General features: G+C 40.3%; 2 protein-coding genes across 10 annotated transcripts in view; one reads left to right on the top strand and one right to left on the bottom strand.

Annotated features, from left to right (window-relative positions):
- The window catches only part of TTN (titin), a 326433-nt gene extending 310809 nt beyond the window's left edge, over positions 1-15624 (top strand). Inside the window, exons 309-323 of the mRNA XM_075934411.1 lie at positions 216-809; positions 906-1193; positions 1304-1603; positions 2091-2393; positions 2710-3012; positions 3108-3692; positions 3823-4128; positions 4233-4532; positions 4776-5351; positions 5441-5746; positions 5836-6429; positions 6557-12504; positions 12597-12750; positions 13903-14190; positions 14322-15624. Coding sequence (XP_075790526.1) covers positions 216-809; positions 906-1193; positions 1304-1603; positions 2091-2393; positions 2710-3012; positions 3108-3692; positions 3823-4128; positions 4233-4532; positions 4776-5351; positions 5441-5746; positions 5836-6429; positions 6557-12504; positions 12597-12750; positions 13903-14190; positions 14322-14620 — 11144 coding nt within the window. The 3' untranslated portion in view covers positions 14621-15624. The remainder of the gene's footprint in view (positions 1-215; positions 810-905; positions 1194-1303; positions 1604-2090; positions 2394-2709; positions 3013-3107; positions 3693-3822; positions 4129-4232; positions 4533-4775; positions 5352-5440; positions 5747-5835; positions 6430-6556; positions 12505-12596; positions 12751-13902; positions 14191-14321) is intronic.
- The window catches only part of PLEKHA3 (pleckstrin homology domain containing A3), a 27917-nt gene continuing 16795 nt past the window's right edge, over positions 10019-21140 (bottom strand). For 4 of the 9 annotated variants that reach the window (XR_012905416.1, XR_012905418.1, XR_012905420.1 and 1 more), the window contains exon 10: positions 10019-20957. The gene's annotated coding sequence lies outside the window, so the exon portion shown is untranslated. The remainder of the gene's footprint in view (positions 20958-21140) is intronic. The other 5 variants (XR_012905417.1, XR_012905419.1, XR_012905421.1 and 2 more) reach the window with 2 other exon arrangements.

Genomic DNA, 21140 nt, shown 5'->3' with positions numbered 1-21140 from the left:
ATTTAAGCAGAACCTAGCAAATAATGATAAAAGACTATGGTGGGTGAGATGGGAGGGAGAAGAGATACAGTAGAAATCAAAAGGAAATATGTTTCTAAAAGATGAGTTCATTTATGAAGTCCAAATCCTGATAGCTTTACTTAAACAAAATTCAGTAATTACCCAAATCAGGAAAACTCCAAATAGGAAATAATCTATTTTGATTTTGTGTTTAGATACACCTGGCCCATCTGCCGCTGTCAGAGTTAAGGAGGTGTCGAAGGATTCTGTGACAATTACTTGGGAAATTCCTACTATTGATGGTGGTGCACCAGTTAACAATTATATAATTGAAAAACGTGAGGCAGCCATGAGAGCATACAAGACAGTAACTACCAAGTGCAGCAAAACATTTTATAGAATTACTGGACTTATAGAAGGAGCTATGTACTATTTCAGAGTGCTGCCAGAAAACATATATGGTATTGGTGAACCTTGTGAAACATCTGATGCAGTACTGGTTTCAGATGTTCCTATGGTACCTCAGAAACTGGAGGTGGTTGACATCACTAAATCAACTGTATCTCTAGCATGGGAGAAACCACAGCATGATGGTGGCAGCAGACTGACTGGCTATGTTATTGAAGCTAGCAAAGCCGGAACAGAAAAGTGGATGAAGGTTGTGACACTGAAGCCTACCGTCTATGAGCACACAATCATCTCTCTAAATGAAGGTGAACAATATTTGTTCAGAGTCAGAGCACAAAATCAGAAGGGGGTGTCAGAACCAAGAGAGATTGTCACAGCAGTAATTGTCCATGACCAAAAAGGTAGGTATAATAGTTAAAATAACAGGTTACAGACTAAAATTTGTGATGTTTTATTTACAAAATGGATATTAAAAGTTTTGTTTTGTTTTTTAATAGTGTTACCCACAATTGATCTGGCTGGAATAACTCAAAAGACAGTTTATGTGCCAGCTGGCAGACCCATCGAGTTAGCTATTCCAATTGGTGGCAGACCAACTCCAGCTGTATCTTGGTTCTTTGCCGGTTCTAAGCTAAGAGAATCAGAACGCACCAAAATTGAAATTGATGCTAAAGTAGCTAAATTAAGTGTGCGTGAAACCACAATACATGACACAGGAGAGTACACACTTGAACTGAAGAACGCGGCTGGAACAACTGCTGATACCATAAAAGTTATCATTCTTGGTAAGGATTTATTATTATCCATAATACTTTCTTTGTCATTAAATTTGTAACAATGGCACCCCAGCTTCTTTTTTAAACAGTAATTTATGTCCTTTTAAATTTTTTACTAGACAAACCTGGACCACCAACCGGACCTATCAGAACTGATGATATTGATTCAACGTCTGTTACCATTTCCTGGGAACAACCAGAGCTGGATGGTGGAGCTGCATTGAGTGGTTATGTGGTGGAACAGCGTGATGCACACCGCCCTGGATGGCTACCAGTTTCCGAATCTGTAACAAGGACAATGTATAAATTCACTAGACTCACTGAAGGTTCTGAATATGTGTTCCGTGTCGCTGCTACCAACCGCTTTGGAATTGGATCCTACCTTCAGTCTGAGATTATAGAATGCAAGAGTAAAATCAGTAAGCAAACATTTTGTCCAGTTCTCTACATTTAAAAATGGATAACAGCTTACATGGGCCTATGTATTAAACCAACACAGCTAGTTCTCCTAGAATAAATATTATTTGCTTTGTCCAAATAACATACTACACTCTCATGTGTATTAATCATGTTATACTTGTGGAGAAAAATGCTACACCTAAAGCTAATGTGTTGCCCTGTATATACATAATATACATGCTCTGAATAAAGTATTGGACTGTAATTCAGGAGACCTAGTTTTTACTCTCAGGTCTGGCACAAGCCTGCTGGGTGAGCTTATGGAAATCATTTCCAATCTCACCTCTCAGCCTCAGCTTTTTCCTTTGTAAAATGCTTTGTAATTTGGTTATGAAAAGTACTACAGATGCTACGTATTATTTATTATTAAGGATTTGTCCCCAGAAAGCTACACTTGTAAATGCATTATCCTATTTTCCTTCTTAATTCTGTGTATTCTTGTTATAGGCCTTCCTGGTCCTCCTGACACTCCACAAGTGATTGACATTTCTCGTGAAGGTATGACACTCACTTGGCATCCACCAGAAGAGGATGGTGACTCACAGATCACTGGTTATATTGTGGAACGCAAAGAAGTCAGAGCAGACAGATGGGTCCGTGTAAATAAAATTCCAGTGACTATGACACGTTATCGCTCCACTGGACTGATTGAAGGATTAGAATATGAACACCGTGTCACTGCTATCAATGCCAGAGGCACTGGCAAACCAAGCCGGCCTTCCAAACCTGTTGTTGCTATGGATCCAATTGGTAAATAATTTCCCATATGCTTAAAAGAACATTTGAGGACGAGACCTATATCAGTAATAAGACCTGTTATGTTTAACAAACTAAAATTTTTCATCGGGATAGCTGAATGTACTGAAGCAGATATTTTAATTTAATTAATAAACAGAAAATATTTTTAGAATGTCTTTTATTCATTAGTTTTCCAGTGTAAATGTCATCATCAATAAATACTTACCAAATGGTGCCTGTTAACATTTTGTTTTGCCTTTTACATATTCAAACTAAATGTAGAACTATCTTAAAATATATTTACTTGCTATTTGATCTTTTATTACAGCTCCCCCAGGTAAACCTCAAAATCCAAGAGTTACTGATACTACAAGAACATCAGTGTCCCTAGCCTGGAGTGCACCAGAAGAGGAAGGAGGTTCTAAAGTCACTGGCTACTTGATTGAAATGCAAAAGGTTGATCAGTTTGAATGGACCAAATGTAATACCACTCCGACCAAGATACATGAATACACCTTGACGCATCTACCACAAGGCGCAGAATATAGATTCCGTGTGATGGCTTGTAATGCTGGTGGGCCTGGAGAACCTGCTGATGTGCCAGGAACAGTTAAAGTGACAGAAATGCTTGGTAAGAAATTTTAGGTCTTTGTTCTTCCTGAAAATGGACATAAGCAATTGTTTTACATCAACAGATATAACATAATATGTTGGGTTTGTTTTCAGAATACCCTGATTGTGAACTTGACGAAAAATACCGGGAAGGTCTGTTTGTGAGACAAGGTGGAGTGATCAGGCTTACAGTACCAATTAAGGGTAAACCCATACCGATATGTAAATGGACTAAAGAAGGCCATGACATCAGCAAGAGAGCAATGATAGCAACTTCTGATACACACACTGAACTTGTGATCAAAGATGCAGAAAGAGAAGACTCTGGTACCTTTGATTTGGTACTTGAAAACAAATGTGCAAAGAAGGTTGTTTATATACAGGTCAGAGTGATTGGCATTCCAAATCCACCTGAAGGGCCACTGGAGTATGATGATATACAGGCTCGCTCTGTCAGAGTAAGCTGGAGACCTCCTACTGATGATGGTGGCGCAGATATTATTGGTTACATCATTGAGAGGCGAGAAGTACCTAAGACTGCCTGGTACACTGTTGATTCCAGAGTCAGGGGAACATCATTAGTTGTGAAAGGGCTCAAAGAAAATGTGGAGTATCACTTCCGTGTTTCTGCTGAAAACCAGTTTGGAATTAGCAGGTCCCTAAAATCTGAAGAACCAGTTGTACCAAAGACACCTTTGAGTGAGTAGATGTTTGTAAAATAAAATTCCTGTTTTAATCATGTCTCGTGTTTCTAAAAGTACAGTTGCATGTATACACACATACACACACAAGCTTTAAAAATACATGGTTATTATGTTATTTTTAATAGATCCTCCAGAGCCTCCAAGCAATCCACCAGAAGTACATGATGTCACAAAGAGCTCTGTTAGCTTATTCTGGTCCAGGCCTAAAGATGATGGTGGTTCTCGTGTCACTGGCTACTACGTTGAGCGTAAAGAGACATCTACAGAGAAATGGGTCAGACATAACAAGACTCAAATCACGACTACAATGTTCACGGTGACAGGACTTGTTCCAGATGCTGAATATCAATTCCGCATCATTGCACAAAATGACATTGGTGAGAGTGAACCAAGCCCTGCTTCTGAACCAGTCGTGTGCAAAGATCCATTTGGTAAGAAACACTTTGAATTAGTTTGATAACTCTTTGAATTTAGTTGATAATGAAGTTCTGAGAGATGTGAAATTTAATTTTTGTAAATGTTCTGTAATTTATAGACAAACCAAGTCAACCTGGAGAAATTGAGATCACTTCTATATCTAAGGACAGCATTACTTTAGAATGGGAACGGCCTGAGTGTGATGGTGGAAAAGAGATCCTAGGATACTGGATTGAATATCGTCAGTCTGGAGAGAGCGCATGGAAAAAGTGCAATAAAGAACGTATCAAAGACAGACAATTCACCATGGGAGGTTTACTGGAGGCTACAGAATATGAATTCCGGGTTTTTGCAGAAAATGAGACCGGAGTCAGCAGACCTCGAAGAACAGCCATGACAGTAAAGACTAAACTAACATGTAAGTTTAAATGTACTTTTCTGGTTTCTATGATTTGTGTGACAGATTAACTGGTATTTTATGTCCTAGCAAACTGTGATGTTGTTCTCATGAGCATTATATATTGGCTCTATGGTCTTAAAGACTAAGTTTGAAAGTTTAATTGTAAACTGATAAGTGAAGGATACATATAGATAAAGTAAATATTGGAGGAACATTAATAATTTTCTTTTTTTCAACCTTTCTTTTTTTCAACCTTTCAAGCTGGAGAAACACCAGGCATAAGACAAGCAATGACGGATGTTACAACTAACCTGGGTGAAGCAGCTCAGTTGACATGCCAGATTGTAGGGAGGCCTCTTCCTGACATTAAATGGTATCGTTTCGGCAAAGAACTGATACAAAGCCGAAAATACAAAATGTCATCTGATGGACGCACCCATACTCTGACTGTACTAACAGAAGAACAAGATGATGAAGGTGTCTACACTTGCATGGCTACCAATGATGTTGGAGAAATTGAAACAAGTGGCAAGCTACTCTTGCAGGCTCCTCCTCAGTTCCACCCTGGCTTCCCATTGAAAGAGAAATATTATGCAGGTGTGGGTGGCACCCTTCGCCTCCATATTGTGTATATTGGTCGCCCAGTACCTGCTATCACTTGGTTCCATGACAAGAAACCTTTGAGAGATTCAGAAAATGTTACTATTGAGAACACAGAGCATTATACTCATCTTGTCATTAAGAATGTCCATCATAAGACCCACGCTGGGAAGTACAAAGTGCAACTAAGCAACATATTTGGAACAGTTGACACTGTACTTAATGTGGAAATACAAGGTATTTAATGTATATCCAATAATTCTGTTGAACAACATTCTCTAAAACATTTACTGGCAGATTACAAAAATACTGTTTTCCTTTTATAGATAAACCAGACAAACCAACAGGGCCAATTGTTGTGGAAGCCCTATTGAAAAACTCTGTGGTAATCAGCTGGAAGTCTCCTCAGGATGATGGAGGTGCTTTGATAACAAACTATGTGGTAGAGAAACGTGAAGCCAAGGAAGGCACAGAGTGGCAACTGGTATCTTCAAGCATTTCAGGCACAACGTGCAGAATTGTTAACCTAACTGAAAATGCAGGCTATTATTTCCGTGTTTCTGCTCAGAATACATATGGCATTAGCGAAGCACTAGAGGTTTCATCAGTTGTTGTTATCAAAAGTCCATTTGGTAAGTGTGTACCAAAAACCATGTTTACATTTATCTGTGAATTACTAAGATAACATCATTTAGTGTTTTAATTATTTTATTCTTTACAGAAAAACCAGGACAACCAAGTCAACCAGTAGCAACTGCTGTTACAAAGGACTCTTGTGTTGTGTCCTGGAAACCACCAGCTAGTGATGGAGGTGCAAAGATCAGAAATTACTACCTTGAGAAACGTGAGAAAAAACAAAACAAGTGGATTGCAGTAACAACAGAAGAAATTCACGAAACAGTCTATTCTGTGACAAGTCTTGTTGAAGGTCTTGAATATGAATTCCGCGTAAAATGTGAAAATCTAGGTGGTGAAAGTGAATGGAGTGAAGTATCACAACCAATCATTCCAAAATCTGATGTACCAATCCAAGCACCACATTTCAAGGAAGAACTAAGAAGCCTGAATGTGAAATTTAGAGCCACTGCGACATTTGTTTGCAAAGTCACCGGTCATCCTAAACCTATTGTGAAATGGTTTAAGCAGGGTAAAGAGATCTTGCCAGATGGTGAAAAGGTTAAGATACAAGAATTTAAAGGTGGATATCACCAGCTTGTCATTACAAATGCAATGGATGATGATGCCACTATCTACCAAGTTCGAGCTACCAATCAAGGAGGATCTGTGTCTGGTACTGCCTCTTTGGATGTTGAAGGTGAATCAAATGTTTTGATACTTTAGTCAAATTATTTATTTAATTTTTCAAAGTTTAAGAATACTCTTACTGTGTTTTACTTAAGTATTATTTGTACTAATGGGATGTTTCTTTCCTTCTGCTACAGTTCCTGCTAAGATTCACTTGCCAAAAAATCTTGAAGGCATGGGAGCTGTTCACGCTCTCCGAGGTGAAGTGGTCAGCATCAAGATTCCATTCAGTGGCAAACCAGATCCTGTGATTACATGGCAGAAAGGACAAGATCTCATTGATAACAATGGACATTACCAAGTTATTGTTACAAGATCATTCACCTCCCTAGTTTTTCCAAATGGTGTGGACAGAAAAGATGCAGGTTTCTACATTGTTTGTGCTAAAAACAGATTTGGCATTGATCAAAAAACAGTTGAATTAGATGTGGCTGATGTACCTGATCCACCAAGGGGTCTGAAAGTAAGTGACATTTCAAGGGATTCAGTCAACTTGAGCTGGAATGCTCCAGCAACTGATGGTGGAAGCAGAATCACAAATTACATCATTGAGAAATGTGCTACTACAGCAGAGAGATGGATTCGTGTTGCACAAGCTCGTGATACTCGATACACTGTGGTAAACCTATTTGGCAAGACAAGCTACCAGTTCCATGTAATTGCAGAAAATAAATTTGGACAAAGTCAGCCTTCTGAACCTACAGAACCAATTGTAACGAAGGAAGATAAGACAAGAATGCTGAACTACGATGAAGAAGTTGATGAGACCAGAGAAATCACCACAGTCAAAGCATCTCACTCTTCTACCAAGGAACTCTATGACAAATACATGATTGCTGAAGAGCTTGGGCGTGGGCATTTTGGAATTGTCCACCGTTGTGTTGAGACAGTTTCTAAGAAGACCTTCCTGGCCAAGTTTGTTAAAGTAAAAGGAGCTGACCAAGTTTTAGTAAAGAAAGAAATTTCCATCCTAAACATTGCTAGGCATAGAAATATCTTGTATCTTCATGAATCATTTGAAAGCCTAGAAGAATTAGTCATGATCTTTGAGTTCATATCTGGAGCTGACATCCTTGAAAGAATTAGTACAGCTTCATTTGAACTGAGTGAAAGAGAAATAGTAAACTATGTACGCCAGGTCTGTGGAGCACTTGAATTTTTACACAATCATAACATTGGACATTTTGATATCAGGCCAGAGAATATCATTTATATTACAAGAAGAAGCTCCATAATTAAAATTATTGAGTTTGGTCAAGCTAGACAGTTGAAGCCTGGTGACAGTTTTAGACTTCAGTTTACTTCTCCTGAATATTATGGACCTGAAGTACATCAAAATGATGTGGTCAGCACAGCCACTGACATGTGGTCACTTGGTGCCCTAGTATATATACTTCTAAGTGGTATTAATCCTTTTATTGCTGAAACAAACCAACAAACTATTGAAAATATCATGAGTGCTGAATACAACTTTGATGATGAAGCATTTAAAGATATAAGCATTGAAGCCATGGACTTTGTTGATCGTCTACTAGTAAAAGAGAGGAAGGGTCGTATGACTGCTACAGAAGCACTTAGTCATTCATGGCTGAAACAGAGGACAGAAAAGATCAGCACTAAAGTCATCAAGACATTAAGGCATAGGCGATACTACCAGACCCTGGTGAAAAAAGAATGGAACATGGTTGTGTCAGTAGCTCGCATTTCCTGTGGTGGTGCAGTTAGATCTCAGAAAGGAGTTACTGTTGCCAAAGTAAAAGTTGCATCAATTGACATTGGTCCCATTTCTGGGCAGATAATGCATGCTGTTGCAGAAGAAGGAGGGCATGCTAAATATATATGTAAGATTGAAAATTATGATCAGTCGACACAAGTGACTTGGTACTTTGGTACCAGGCAACTGGAGAACAATGGGAAATATGAAATTAGCTACCATGAAGGAGTGGCAACCATGTATGTCAAAGACATTACTAAAGCAGATGATGGTACCTATAGGTGCAAAGTAGTAAATGACTATGGTGAAGATAGTTCCTATGCTGAGCTATTTGTCACAGGTATGAGAGAAGTTTCTGAGTATTATAGATGCAGAACAGTTAAGAAAGTGAAACGCCGAATAGATACTATGAGACTTCTAGAGAGGCCACCAGAATTTACTTTGCCGCTGTATAACCACACTGCCTATATTGGTGAAAATGTCAGGTTTGGAGTAACTATAACTGTCCACCCAGAGCCTCGAGTAACATGGTTCAAATCAGGTCAGAAAATCAAACCAGGCGATGACGATAGGAAGTATACTTTTGAATCTGACAAAGGTCTCTATCAACTTACCATCCATAATCTTACTGAGGATGATGATGCTGAATATACTGTTTTAGCTCGCAACAAATATGGTGAAGACAGCTGTAAAGCTAAGCTGACTGTAATTCCACACCCACCTCCAGCAGACACTACATTAAGACCAATGTTCAAAAGATTATTAGCAAATGCAGAGTGCCAAGAAGGCCATAGTGTGTGCTTTGAGATAAGGGTATCTGGTATACCAAAACCAAAATTAAAATGGGAGAAAGATGGTCAGCCTCTGTCCTGTGGTCCCAACATTGAAGTTGTTCACGAAGGCTTGGACTATTATGCTTTGCACATCAGAGATACTTTGCCAGAAGATAGTGGTTATTATAGAGTTACTGCTACCAACAGTGCTGGATCTGCAAGTTGTCAGGCTTATCTGAAAGTAGAACGCTTGACATATGTCAAGCATGAATACAAGACAGAAGAAGAGCGAGAAAAGCACGTACGAAAACAAATTGACAAGACACTAAGAATGGCAGAAATCCTTTCTGGGACTGAAACTGTTCCACTAACACAAGCTGCACAGGAAGCACTAAGAGAAGCTGCCATCCTCTATAAGCCAGCAGTGAGTACTAAGACAGTCAAAGGTGAATATGAAATTCAAAAGAAAGAAATAAAGGAAGAAAGGAGACTTCGTATGCCATATCAAATACCAGAGCCTCGCAGGCATGTACGTACCACTCTTGAGGAAGATCAGAGTATTAAACAGTTTGTGCCTATGTCAGATATGAAGTGGTACAAGAAACTGCGAGACCAGTATGAAATGCCAGGAAAACTGGACAGAATTGTTCAAAAACGATCAAAGCGCATTCGCCTTTCTAGATGGGAACAATTCTATGTAATGCCACTCCCACGCATTTCTGATCAGTATAAACCTAAATGGCGCATACCAAAGCTGTCACAAGATGACCTTGAAACTGTGAGACCAGCACGCCGCCGAACACCTTCTCCTGATTATGAGCTTTATTACAGACCAAGAAGGCGATCACTCAGTGACCTGTCAGATGAGGAATTACTCCTACCTACTGCTGACTATTTAGCCATGAAGAGAATTGAAGAGGAAAGACTGCGTCTTGAAGAGGAACTTGAGCTAGGCTTTTCTGCTTCACCACCAAGCAGAAGTCCTCCACGTTTTGAGCTGTCTGCCCTGCGTTATTCTTCAATAGGGGAACAGGCCAGTACAGAGGAAGCCAGAAAAAGAGAGCTGAGGTACTCAACCTATCATATCCCAACAAAAACTGAAACTGGAGCAAGTTATGCAGAACTACGTCAACGCCATGACAGGGCAGCCTATAGGCCACCAAAACAAAAGCAGAGAATAATGGATGAAAGAGAGGATGAAGAATTGCTTCGTCCAGTTATCACAACTCAGCGACTTTCTGAGTACAAGAGTGAGCTTGAGCGTATGGCACAGGAGGAAGAGAGCAGAATGAGGAGGAGACAAAGAGAAATAACTGAGATTACATCAGAAGAAGAAGCAGAAATAAAAATGGTGGAACGTGTTCAAAGGGAATTTTCACCACCCTCGAGGCTATTAAGGAGGAGGAGATCTCTTTCTCCAACTTATATTGAATTAATGCGCCCAGTATCTGAATTAATTCATCCCCGTTCACGGCCTGTAGAAGAAACTGAAAGGAGATCCCCTACACCAGAGAGAACTCGACCACGCTCACCAAGCCCGGTGACTAGTGAAAGGTCACTTTCTCGATTCGAAAGGATGGCCAGATTTGATATCTTCTCCAGGTATGATGCCATGAAATCTGCTTTAAAAACTCAGAAAACAATGGAAAGGAAATACGAAGTTCTGACTCAGCAGCCTTTCACCTTGGACCACACCCCTCGCATCACTCTGAGAATGCGCTCTCATCGTGTGCCATGTAATCATAATACCAGGTTCATTCTGAATGTTCAGTCAAAACCAACAGCTGAAGTGAAATGGTACCATAATGGTATTGAAATTCAAGAGAGCAGTAAGATACATTTCACTAATACAAGTGGTGTATTAACCCTGGAGATTCTCGACTGCCATATTGATGACAGTGGAACATATCGTGTAGTATGCACAAACTACAAAGGAGAATGTTCTGACTATGCTACATTAGATGTTACAGGAGGAGATTATACTACCTACTCTTCCCGGCGCAGAGATGAGGAAGTACCAAGATCCATTTTTCCTGACTTGACAAAGACGGAAGCTTATGCTGTTTCCTCATTTAAGAAAACATCTGCAATAGAGGCTATTTCTTCAGTAAGAGAAGTCAAATCAGAAATGACAGAGACAAGAGAATCACTCTCGTCATATGAACATCATGCTTCTGCTGAAAAGAAAATCACAGCAGCTGAAGAAAAATCATTTGAAGAAAGGGCTTCACACAAGAAGTTTAAGACCACTCTTCCGGCAACAATATTAACAAAACCACGGTCAATCACTGTCTATGAAGGAGAAACCGCAAGATTTTCTTGTGACGTTGATGGTGAACCAACACCAACAGTAACATGGTTACGTGCAGGTCAAGCCATTGTTTCTTCCAGGCGCTTCCAAGTCACACGAACACAATACAAATCTACCTTTGAGATTTCTTCTGTCCAGACATTAGATGAAGGAAGTTACAGTTTGGTGGTGGAAAACTCTGAAGGAAGACAGGAAGCACACTTCACTTTGACTGTACAGAGAGCAAAGATTCCTGAAAAAGCAATTTTATCATCTCCAAGAGTCAAATCTCCTGAGCCTCGTGTGAAGTCTCCAGAGCCAGTTAAATCACCTAAACGTGTAAAATCCCCCGAACCACCTATTGCTCACCCAAAAGCAAAATCAGCAGCAGAAGGCAGGACAGCTCCTACAGAGAAAGTGCAATTACCAGCTGCTACTCCTCCCAAGATAACTCAGCAATTGAAAGTGGAAGCTTGTGGAGATAAAGTAAAGTTTTCCTGTGCAGTGGAAAGCAGTATCTTAAGTGTCAGAGAAGTAGCCTGGTATAAAGATGGAAACAAACTGAAAGAAGACAGCCATTTCATGTTTCATTATTCAGCAGATGGCACCTATGAACTCAAAATCCATAACCTGAAAGAGTCTGATCAAGGCGAATATACCTGTGAAATCATTGGGGAAGGTGGTATATCTAAAACTAACTTCCAGTTTGTTGGCCAAGTTTTTAAAAGTATCCATTCCCAAATGTCAAGCATGACTGAAAAGTCTAAATCAGCTGAGAAAGAGGCTGAGGCACTTAAAGTTTCTACCCAGAAGAAATCAGCAGTTACAGCTCAAGAAAAAGCAGTGATCCAAGAAGAAATTGTAAAAAAGTCAGTAATTTCTGAAGAAGCCAAAAGATCACATGCAGAAATTAAAGCTTCTTCCACTAAAATGGCTGTGTCTGAAGGTCAGAAATTTACTGTGAAAGCCAACATTGATGGTGCATCTGAAGTTAAATGGGTACTGAATGGAATGGAGCTACCTAATTCAGAAGCTTACAGATATGGTGTGTCTGGAAGTGATCACACTTTAACCATCAAAAAAGCTAGTCATAAAGATGAAGGAATACTTACTTGTGAAGGGAAAACTGACGAAGGCATTGTCAGATGCCAGTATGATATCACCTTTACTACTGAGCTCTCAAATGCACCAGCCTTCATCACACAGCCCAAATCTCAAAATGTTAATGAAGGACAAGATGTATTGTTGACTTGTGAAATCTCTGGGGATCCATCTCCTGAAATTGAATGGTTTAAGAATAACCAACCAGTAAGTAATCACTTACATATTAGCTTTAAAAACTGTATTGCAAATTCTTGTTAAAGTTGACCATAATCAAAAACCATTTTTTCCCCCCCCAGATTGCTATTTCATCCAAAATCAGTGTAAATCGCTCCAATACTATATATTCTCTTAATATTCTAAATGCTGCAGTGAGTGACAGCGGAAAATACACAGTCAAAGCAAAAAATTACCACGGACAATGCTCTGCTACAGCATCCCTGACTGTACTCCGTAAGTTTGTTGTTTAATTATTGTTTTTTGAATTACTAGAATTCTCTTCCTGATAGAATTAGATGCAAAATATGTAAAGTGTTGTTGACTTGTGCGTTTTAACACATTTCTATATTTGTTATACAAAGTACAATGTAATTTATATTTTACAAATAAAATAGCATGAAAGATCCCTCATAACACCTATTTAAGCGTATTCAATTTCCTCCCAGATGAGTGTTACTAGCAAGCAGCGAACATTCTTAACTGCAATAAGCTTTTCATTAACCCTGGGTGCTGGTGATTACTGCTTCAGCAAATGTCAAAGTAGTTCATTTTTTTAAAAAAAGGTGTTACTCTGACATTTAAAAATGTATTGAATTACTAGTACTTTAATTAAACTTTTTTGCTGGCAGTTCAAGAATATCTTGATTCCTGGCATCAAGGGATTAGTGTATTTTTGCTGATGAGGTATGCTTGTGCTTATGTTAAAGAGAAAGCAGCTGTGATATTTATTATTTGTTAGATGACAACAGAACAATTCACGTAACCAGAATATGTAAGTCAAGCAAAGAAATTATAAATCAGGATTTAAAAGTCCCTGAAACTATTTCAGAATTTCTATTTGATATAAGCAAGGCAAATGCATAATCTCTTGCTCTATGATTCTAATAGTAAATCTGATAGGAAATGCCATGTGGTATGTCTTAAAATTGGCAAATCACAGCTGCAGCTAGATACTGAAGGAATAGCAAAGAGTTCCAATAGCTCTTTCTAGGTACATTTTAGTTGGCATTTTCTGGATTATCTGAAAAGGACTCAAAAAAACCAAATTGAAATACTCATTGTCAGAAAAAAACAGTAAACTTCTCTAATTAACTTCTAAACTCCAGAATTAAGTCTCTGGCTGCAGCTTTAATTTTCCTTTCTTCATATATGTCATAGACTAATAAAATGTCTGCTTCCTGCTTCATTATTTCATATATAAATTATTATTGGTGATTTAATGTTGGATCAAGTAATTGGAAACATTTTTATGGTCCATTGAAGTTTACTTTTAAACAGTAAAGCATACTCTTTTCTCCCTTCTTTAAAGTCAACATAGGATCACATTACTTCACCAGTTAATGAGATGACTTAGCTTTTTCCTTTTGTGTTTGCTATGCTCCACAGCTTTAATTGAAGAACCTCCAAAAGAGGTAGTATTGAGGACAAGTGGTGATGCAAGCATGCAGGAAAGTTTCTCTTCTCAGTCACTTCAAATGTCTGCTTCTAAACAAGAGGCTTCATTCAGCAGTAGCAGCATGACTGAAACGAAATTTGCAAGCATGTCTGCCCAAAGCATGTCCTCTTCCATGAAAGAATCCTTTGTAGAGATGAGCTCCAGCAGTATTATGGGGAAATCTAGTCTGACTCAACTGGAGAGTTCAACTAGTAGCATGATTAAATCCAGTTTGAGAGGTGAGCAATAAAATTACTGGTAGAACTAGAATATCAAATACCCTGGAATAGCACTTAGAAAACCTCTGCTGCAGGGAGATAGTTCTTAATGAAAATAACTAACTTGAAACTTACTTTCCCAAATTGCAAAGGAGTATCACCCAAAATTGAAGCTCTTCCATCTGATATCAGCATTGATGAAGGAAAGGTTCTCACAGTATCTTGTGCTTTTTCGGGTGAACCTGCTCCTGAAGTAACATGGTCCTGCAAAGGAAGAAAAATTACTAATCAGGAACAGCAAGGCAGATTCCATATTGAAACTAGTGAAGATCTAACCACCCTTATCATCATGGATGTCCAGAAGAATGATGGCGGACTTTATACGCTGAATTTAGGAAATGAATTTGGCACTGACTCTGCCACTGTGAATATTAATATTCGATCAATTTAGAGGGCTTCATCTGTTTTATTTACACTTGACTTTTTACAAGTGTCTACTAGACTGAAATATCTGATCTGTAAATATGAAAAAAAAACTATTTTTGTACCTACCTGAATGAGACGAAGTTCAAAGATATACATTATGACTTATAGTTATTATTTGACCTCTGAATTTTAAACATTTTCCAGTGACATGTACATACTGTATATAGCCGAAGTTAACGGTTATGGAGTTTTGTACCATTTATTTTGTGACTTTTAAAATGTAATTTTTGGAACTAACAGTTGGTAGGAGAAAGTTTCTAAAGAAACGAATACCCTGCTCAACATTTAACTAATTTTTGTGCCTCAACACAATGTTGATGTCTAAGAATGCCTCAACAGGTAGAGAGGCTCCCTGTTGAAGACTGCATACATCTCAGAAATGATACTGTGCATTGTACCTTACACATGCACAAATACACATGTTGAATCAGAAGTGTAAGGCATTGGTGATGTTTACATCTACCCTCCTGTAATCAGCACTTTAATGTTTTACATTGACTCTGATTGTCACACTAATTTTTATTTCCGGACTGACTTTCAATATTTTGAGCAAAGTGCAAGCGGCCAGCACTTTGTTCACTCATTGTTTGAGTACTGTTTCTGGCATATTGACTACCTAAATAGCTTTTAAAAAATAACATCACCTGGCCATTCCCTCATTCAACAAAGTTATTTGGGTACTCAAATGCAGCAGCAGTACTGAGTCTTGGAGGTTCCCAGGGTGCAGTGATTGTGCATTTGTGTGGTAGTATTAGAACTCTATTATAGTATTGTAACTTTTGGGCAACTAAGCAATGAACCACAGTTTTTTAAAGAAATCCAAGAAACTGTTGCTAACACCATAATAATGCCCTTACCTTCAATTTGATTTAGTACTCTTATAGTAGTCAATTTTATTGTTAGCTGTATTTGTTGAACCTCCTTGAGATAGTATTCATTGAAATAAAGCATGCTACCTGCACTTCACAATGTGTAATTTCTTGTCATTTGGTCTTTATGTTATATTATATTTTTCTGACATTTCCTTTTAAACCCCAGAAGTAGATGGAGAGGAGAGGAAACAATTGAGTCTTTACTCTTTCTGCTCATAGCCCACCTTTCTTTGGTTCCTCATACTCTCTCTTCCCAAAACACGTCAATCTTTTCACAGTGATAGAGTTAGGGAAGATTGGTGGGATCAAGGCTGCACGGTCATAGATTCCAAGACCAGAAGGAACAAACTGTGATTACCTAGCCTGCCCTCCTGTGTAATGCAGGTTGTAGAACTGCCCCAAAATAATTCCTAGAATATCTCTCTATAAAAATATATAGTCTTGCTTTAAAAATTTGTCAGTGATAGAAAATCCACCATGATCTTTCGTAAATTATTCCAATGGTTAATCATGCTCACTGATATATATGTACACCTTATTTCCAGACTGAATTTATCTAACTTCAGCGTCCAGCTACTGGAACATGCTATCCCTTTCTTTCCTCAATTGAAGAGCCCTCTAGTCAATATTTTTTCCTGCTGCTAGTGCTCATTTAAGTCACCCTTTTCTCTGTTAAGATAGATAGTATTTGCTAGTGGTGTTAATGTGTCCTGAGCTGCTGGTGTCCACAACTGAAGACAAATGTTGGTAAAGAGGGTTCAGTGAAGAACCAGGAAATAATTGAAGGATTAGAAAACATGCCTAATAGGCACTTACAGCACTCAGAGGTAAACTAAGCACTCTTGTTTTAGTCCAGAGGCCTGTTTATGTCTCTCCAGTATTGCCTTAGTGCTTTTGGCCACAGTGGGCACTCACGTTCATCAACCCTAAGGGCTGATTCTCCACCATGCCACCCAAATCTGGTGTGACGTAGGATGCCAACTGAGGTGCTTAATCGCCTTCTCAGTCAGTTTGGGCCCCCTTTATTGCTAAGCCAAGTTACACAAGCAGGGCTACAACCAGCTGCTGATACGGACACTGAGCGCAGCTCTGGAAGGACTCAGCTTAAGGGATTTACTACCACACCCACATGTTCACCATCCCTTAGGGTACAAATCCAAGTTTGTGCCTTCCTCAATGTGAAGGAAGGTATGCACAGCCTCTTTTTCTTCCCTCCCTGAGTTAGATACTACATAAACGTGGTAATAAATAAAAAATAATTGTGTTAATGAGGGAAAAAAATTTATTTAAGTGGCCAAACACAACAAAGAAAATAATGTGTTTTCAGTCTAAATTAGATTCACTAAAGAAACTGGTTATAGGTAATAATTTCTCACCCTAGCCATTATTTCAGGTAGATCTAGGACCTGTTAATGACGCTAATGTGAATTACAGATGCACAGATCAATAGTCCTAACTACATCTACAAGACTATGAATGAGATAATCATAATTTTGCCAATGATATTTACATGCGTCTTCTTGCATGAAGCAGATTTCAATTATGGCATCATAAGCATATTTTTATAAAACACATGGAATGCCACATCACAGGAGAGAACTGGGAAAGGTTAGGGTTAGGGAGTTGGTCCCTTAATGTAACTTGTTTCATTTACAATACACATACCAATTCTTGAATAGAGGAAGTCACAAATAGTACACAGGCATGCCCCTCTTTCAGGCCTCTCAGTCACTCCACCATTGCCTGGTTCCCAGGGAACTCCTGTGCCTCAAGAATTGACAGTAATTAGTGACAGGCACCTTCTGGTTGCCTCCCAAAGTGTGTGTCATATTGTCAAAGACAGACTATTGCTCACAAAGGAAGTATAAACGTTCAGGGGGTAGCCATGTTAGTTAGTACTGCAGCCCCCTCCCCCCCTTAGAAATGAACAAAAAATGTAGATAGTGTCATGAGCATTCCTGGGCACTTCTTTAGGTTGCAAAGAGCAGAGGAAAAATCTGGGCAACAGTGTCACCTGGTGGCTCCCAGCATAGCTTTAAAACTAGCACATTCATTTTTTATCCTTTCATGCCTATAGCAACTAATTGTAATACTGGTCCACACTAACCTTATGGCTACACTGCAGAGAAAAGTTGGGAAAAAAATGGCATATCTTTTTAAAGAGGCTTTTCTGAAATTTGGCCCAACTATACGGGGCCAAATTTTGGAAAAATATCCTCTTTCAGAACAGCACTTATTCCGCACACAGAGAGGAATACAGGGATGCCACAAGAACACGTCCGAAACTATTCCAAAAAAGTGGTTGTGTTCCTTGGATGTGGCGGCGCGTTTTAGCTCTGCAGCCTAAGACCCCCATTAGGTCTTGCAAAGTGTGAAAAAAAAACCCCACATAAACTTTGCATTTATGCACACACACACACATAGGAGAGCAATTCATTTACATCTAGGGAGCCATAGGATTCCCTTCTAGTGTGTGCAGGGACGGCCCAAGCCATTTTGGCACCCTGAGCACACGGTGCCGAACCGGGCACACGGCGCATGCGCAGCCTGTCCTGGCCCTGCCACCGCTGCTGGCGTGCATGTGTGCTGGGCCGTGCAGGGCCCCGCGGCCGTGGGGGGAAGGGAGCTGCTGGCCAGCGCCGTGGGGGGGAGGGGATCGGTGCTGAAGGAGCCGGGCGCATGGCACCTGATTGCAGCTATAAGGGATGCCGCGCGCCCTTTACAGCTGCCATCAGGCGACACCCACCCCCACTCCACCCCCAGCGGTTGGCATCCCGGGCAGCTGCACGGCTCACCCACCTCTCAGTCCAGCCCTGTGTGTGTGTCCTCCAGGAGGTGCACTGAATCACTTTCTGAGCTGTGCTAGCAGGCTCCAGGGCCCTTAGTTTAACAAGCACTGAGCGAAGCTAAAGCCATGGCATCAATTGGAAGTTAGGCTGTTTAATGTGCTGTTCACTACCTCAAAGTGTTAAGAGTACAAAAGCAGCCAAAGCTTGGGTCCTTAAGCTTTGTTTTTCTTAATTTAAATCAATCATTGTTCTGGAGTGGGGAATGGGTGGAGGGGGTCAGTATGTAGGAGAGATGATAAGCCCAGCCCGCTCTCACTACAAGAGTTTGGAGCATGGTGAGAAGCACCTGTCCATGGGCACTGCAGCAGCCATAGCCAGGAAACATACAAACAGATGCTGAAATATGTAGCAGATAGCTGTCCCTTTCTCCATCTCTGGCCCGCTTTATAGTTTGCCCAGTCCGTATGCCGCTGCTTCCCACCATCCCCGGGTCATTCTACAATATAATTCCCTCATACCAGACCCCTCTCTTTCTATTTTGAGAGAAACACTTGAATCCCAGCCACAGCCCATTGTTGTGGCACAACCAAACCCATACCTTGTTTGCAAGCTGCATACTAAAGTTGGTGTTCCTAGCTCTTAGGAGTTTGTGAACAGGACAAACATGGATGGACAGACCAACGCAAATTTCTGGTTTACCAGCCACCTCAGCGCCCCCCATCCAAAGGCTTATATACACCATTAAGTAGCAAAATTGATTATTCTGGCTCCCTAACCAGACCATAGCTCAGGTCCCTGAGAGTCGAGATTGGTGATCGCTCACTCTCAGACTCTCATTATGCTGCTGTGGTTTTTCTCCTAGTAGAACCCTGACAGATTTCATGAGGCATATTAGCACATGGGAGGATGAGTCAGCTAAGAGTAGCCATGTTTTGTGGTCAAAGACAAAGCTTCAAAATTTAGAACCAGGTCCCCACACAATTCCAATCCCTTAGAATAATTATAGTCAAAGTAGTCTCTGGCTTTGGCTACTTGGGTTCTATAAGCCCCAGTTCCTCCAAGGCTTACATGGAGGTTCTCCATCAGATTGGCATTGCAGCAGCTGCCACAGATTGTTCACAACTAATGAGCATCAGTTCAGCACAGCAACCAAGTTCAGGACCTATAAGAGCTGACTAGGACCTTCCACTACTGTTTGGCTGTGAAACCTGGACACTAAGCCACACCAAAGACCAATGTCATAGATTGGGCATAAAGTGGAATCACTTACATTTGCAATATAGATGTTTGTGGTTGCACTGGTCTACAGACAGTGTCTTACGCTTTTCACATACCTGCTGAGAATGCCACAAGACCTTCCACCCAATTCCACCAATCAAGGGAGGGGAGGAGGCCTAAATGCAGTTCTCCTATTACATGGGATCATCAAATCTGTTCCACTGTCACACCAAGCCCTTGCAACCATGCAGGAATAGACCAAATGGCAAGTGATCCCTTCAACTAAGCCTTGAAGTTTACTTCAGCTTTAGTGACATGAGAAGTACCATGAGATGGTCAGTACCAGTGAGATTAAATGTAGGTACACCCCAGTCATTAGGTGCTATCGAGTTCTACAGGTAAAGTGCCCTCTCATCTGTGGTAAAGTCCCAGTGGTATCAATTCATGTACAGTATAGCTCTTGTAGGTCAGTGAATGATTGCTGCACTAGAATACCATGGTGGAATCCAAATACAGTGGAAGCTTTGTTACCTAGTTATAGAGATGTAGCCGTGTTAGTCTGGGGTAGCTGAAGTTTCTTGCCATTTCAACCAGAAAGGACACTCTCTCAATGACTTAACCACCCGCATTCTGCTACAAAGACCTTTTACATCTGCACTTGAAAGGGAATCCTCTGAACTGTCATTCATGTTAAAATTCGACACTTTCCAAAAAGGACTCAACAAACATTTGAACTATCTCACCCATTACCAAGATAGTTTCCCCAATTATCACCTCTAATACCATTAACTCACAAACATCCCACTCTCCCTACCTCTAATATCATCAATTCACAGACACTTACCTTCCTTCCTCCCCCCCCCCGCATCCCCCTCCTGTTCTGCAATGTGATTTGTCCTTTTCATATTTGTTCATTTTTTTTAATTGTATCCTTTGGTATATATGATTGTGACTACTTTCTTCCATTATTTGATCTGAGGAAGTGGGTCTGGCCCACGAAAGCTCATCATCTAATAAACCACTTTGTTACCTGGCACTCTGGGGGATGCTGGTTAATTGAATATGCCGGATACTCAGGCTTATTGTTCTGTCTCCCCCCCCTACCATGGTGACCAATTCCCGCCCCCTTGGGAACGCCTGGCCAGTCACGAAGGCAAAGGGGTAGGTACGAGGAAGCAGACCACTTCTGTCCAACATACATATTTTCTCGCTCAGGGCATTTTCTTTGTGACCTTCTCCTAAGCAGGAGGCATACAAGCAGGTCAGCTGCCCAGGAGCCCTCTAGCAGACCTGGCTTCCAGCAGCTTGAGGTAGGCTGAGGGGGAAGGAGACGCCTGCTGATGACATTGGCATTGCTGGCTGTCAAAAGCTGCACAGTGGCCAAAGGCATCAAGCCATCCAGCTGGGAGTCAGATGCATGTGCCTGAAGACAGAGAGGTATTGTGGATGAGGGGCAATACCAGTTAATTGGAAAACTTGGTTAAAGTGCCAGATAAAGTTTTCACTGTAATGGGTTTCATGCACTAAGCTATGGTAAAAAACTAACAGGTTATGTACATCATGTGTGCACATGTACCAGTATAATGAAAACTAGGCTAATAATTAC

This window comes from Pelodiscus sinensis, chromosome 7 (genome assembly GCF_049634645.1).
Source record: "Pelodiscus sinensis isolate JC-2024 chromosome 7, ASM4963464v1, whole genome shotgun sequence".
NCBI classification, from domain to species: Eukaryota; Metazoa; Chordata; order Testudines; family Trionychidae; genus Pelodiscus; species Pelodiscus sinensis.
Note: the sequence above shows the minus strand (reverse complement) of the source record. Positions and strands in the feature narration are given on the sequence as shown.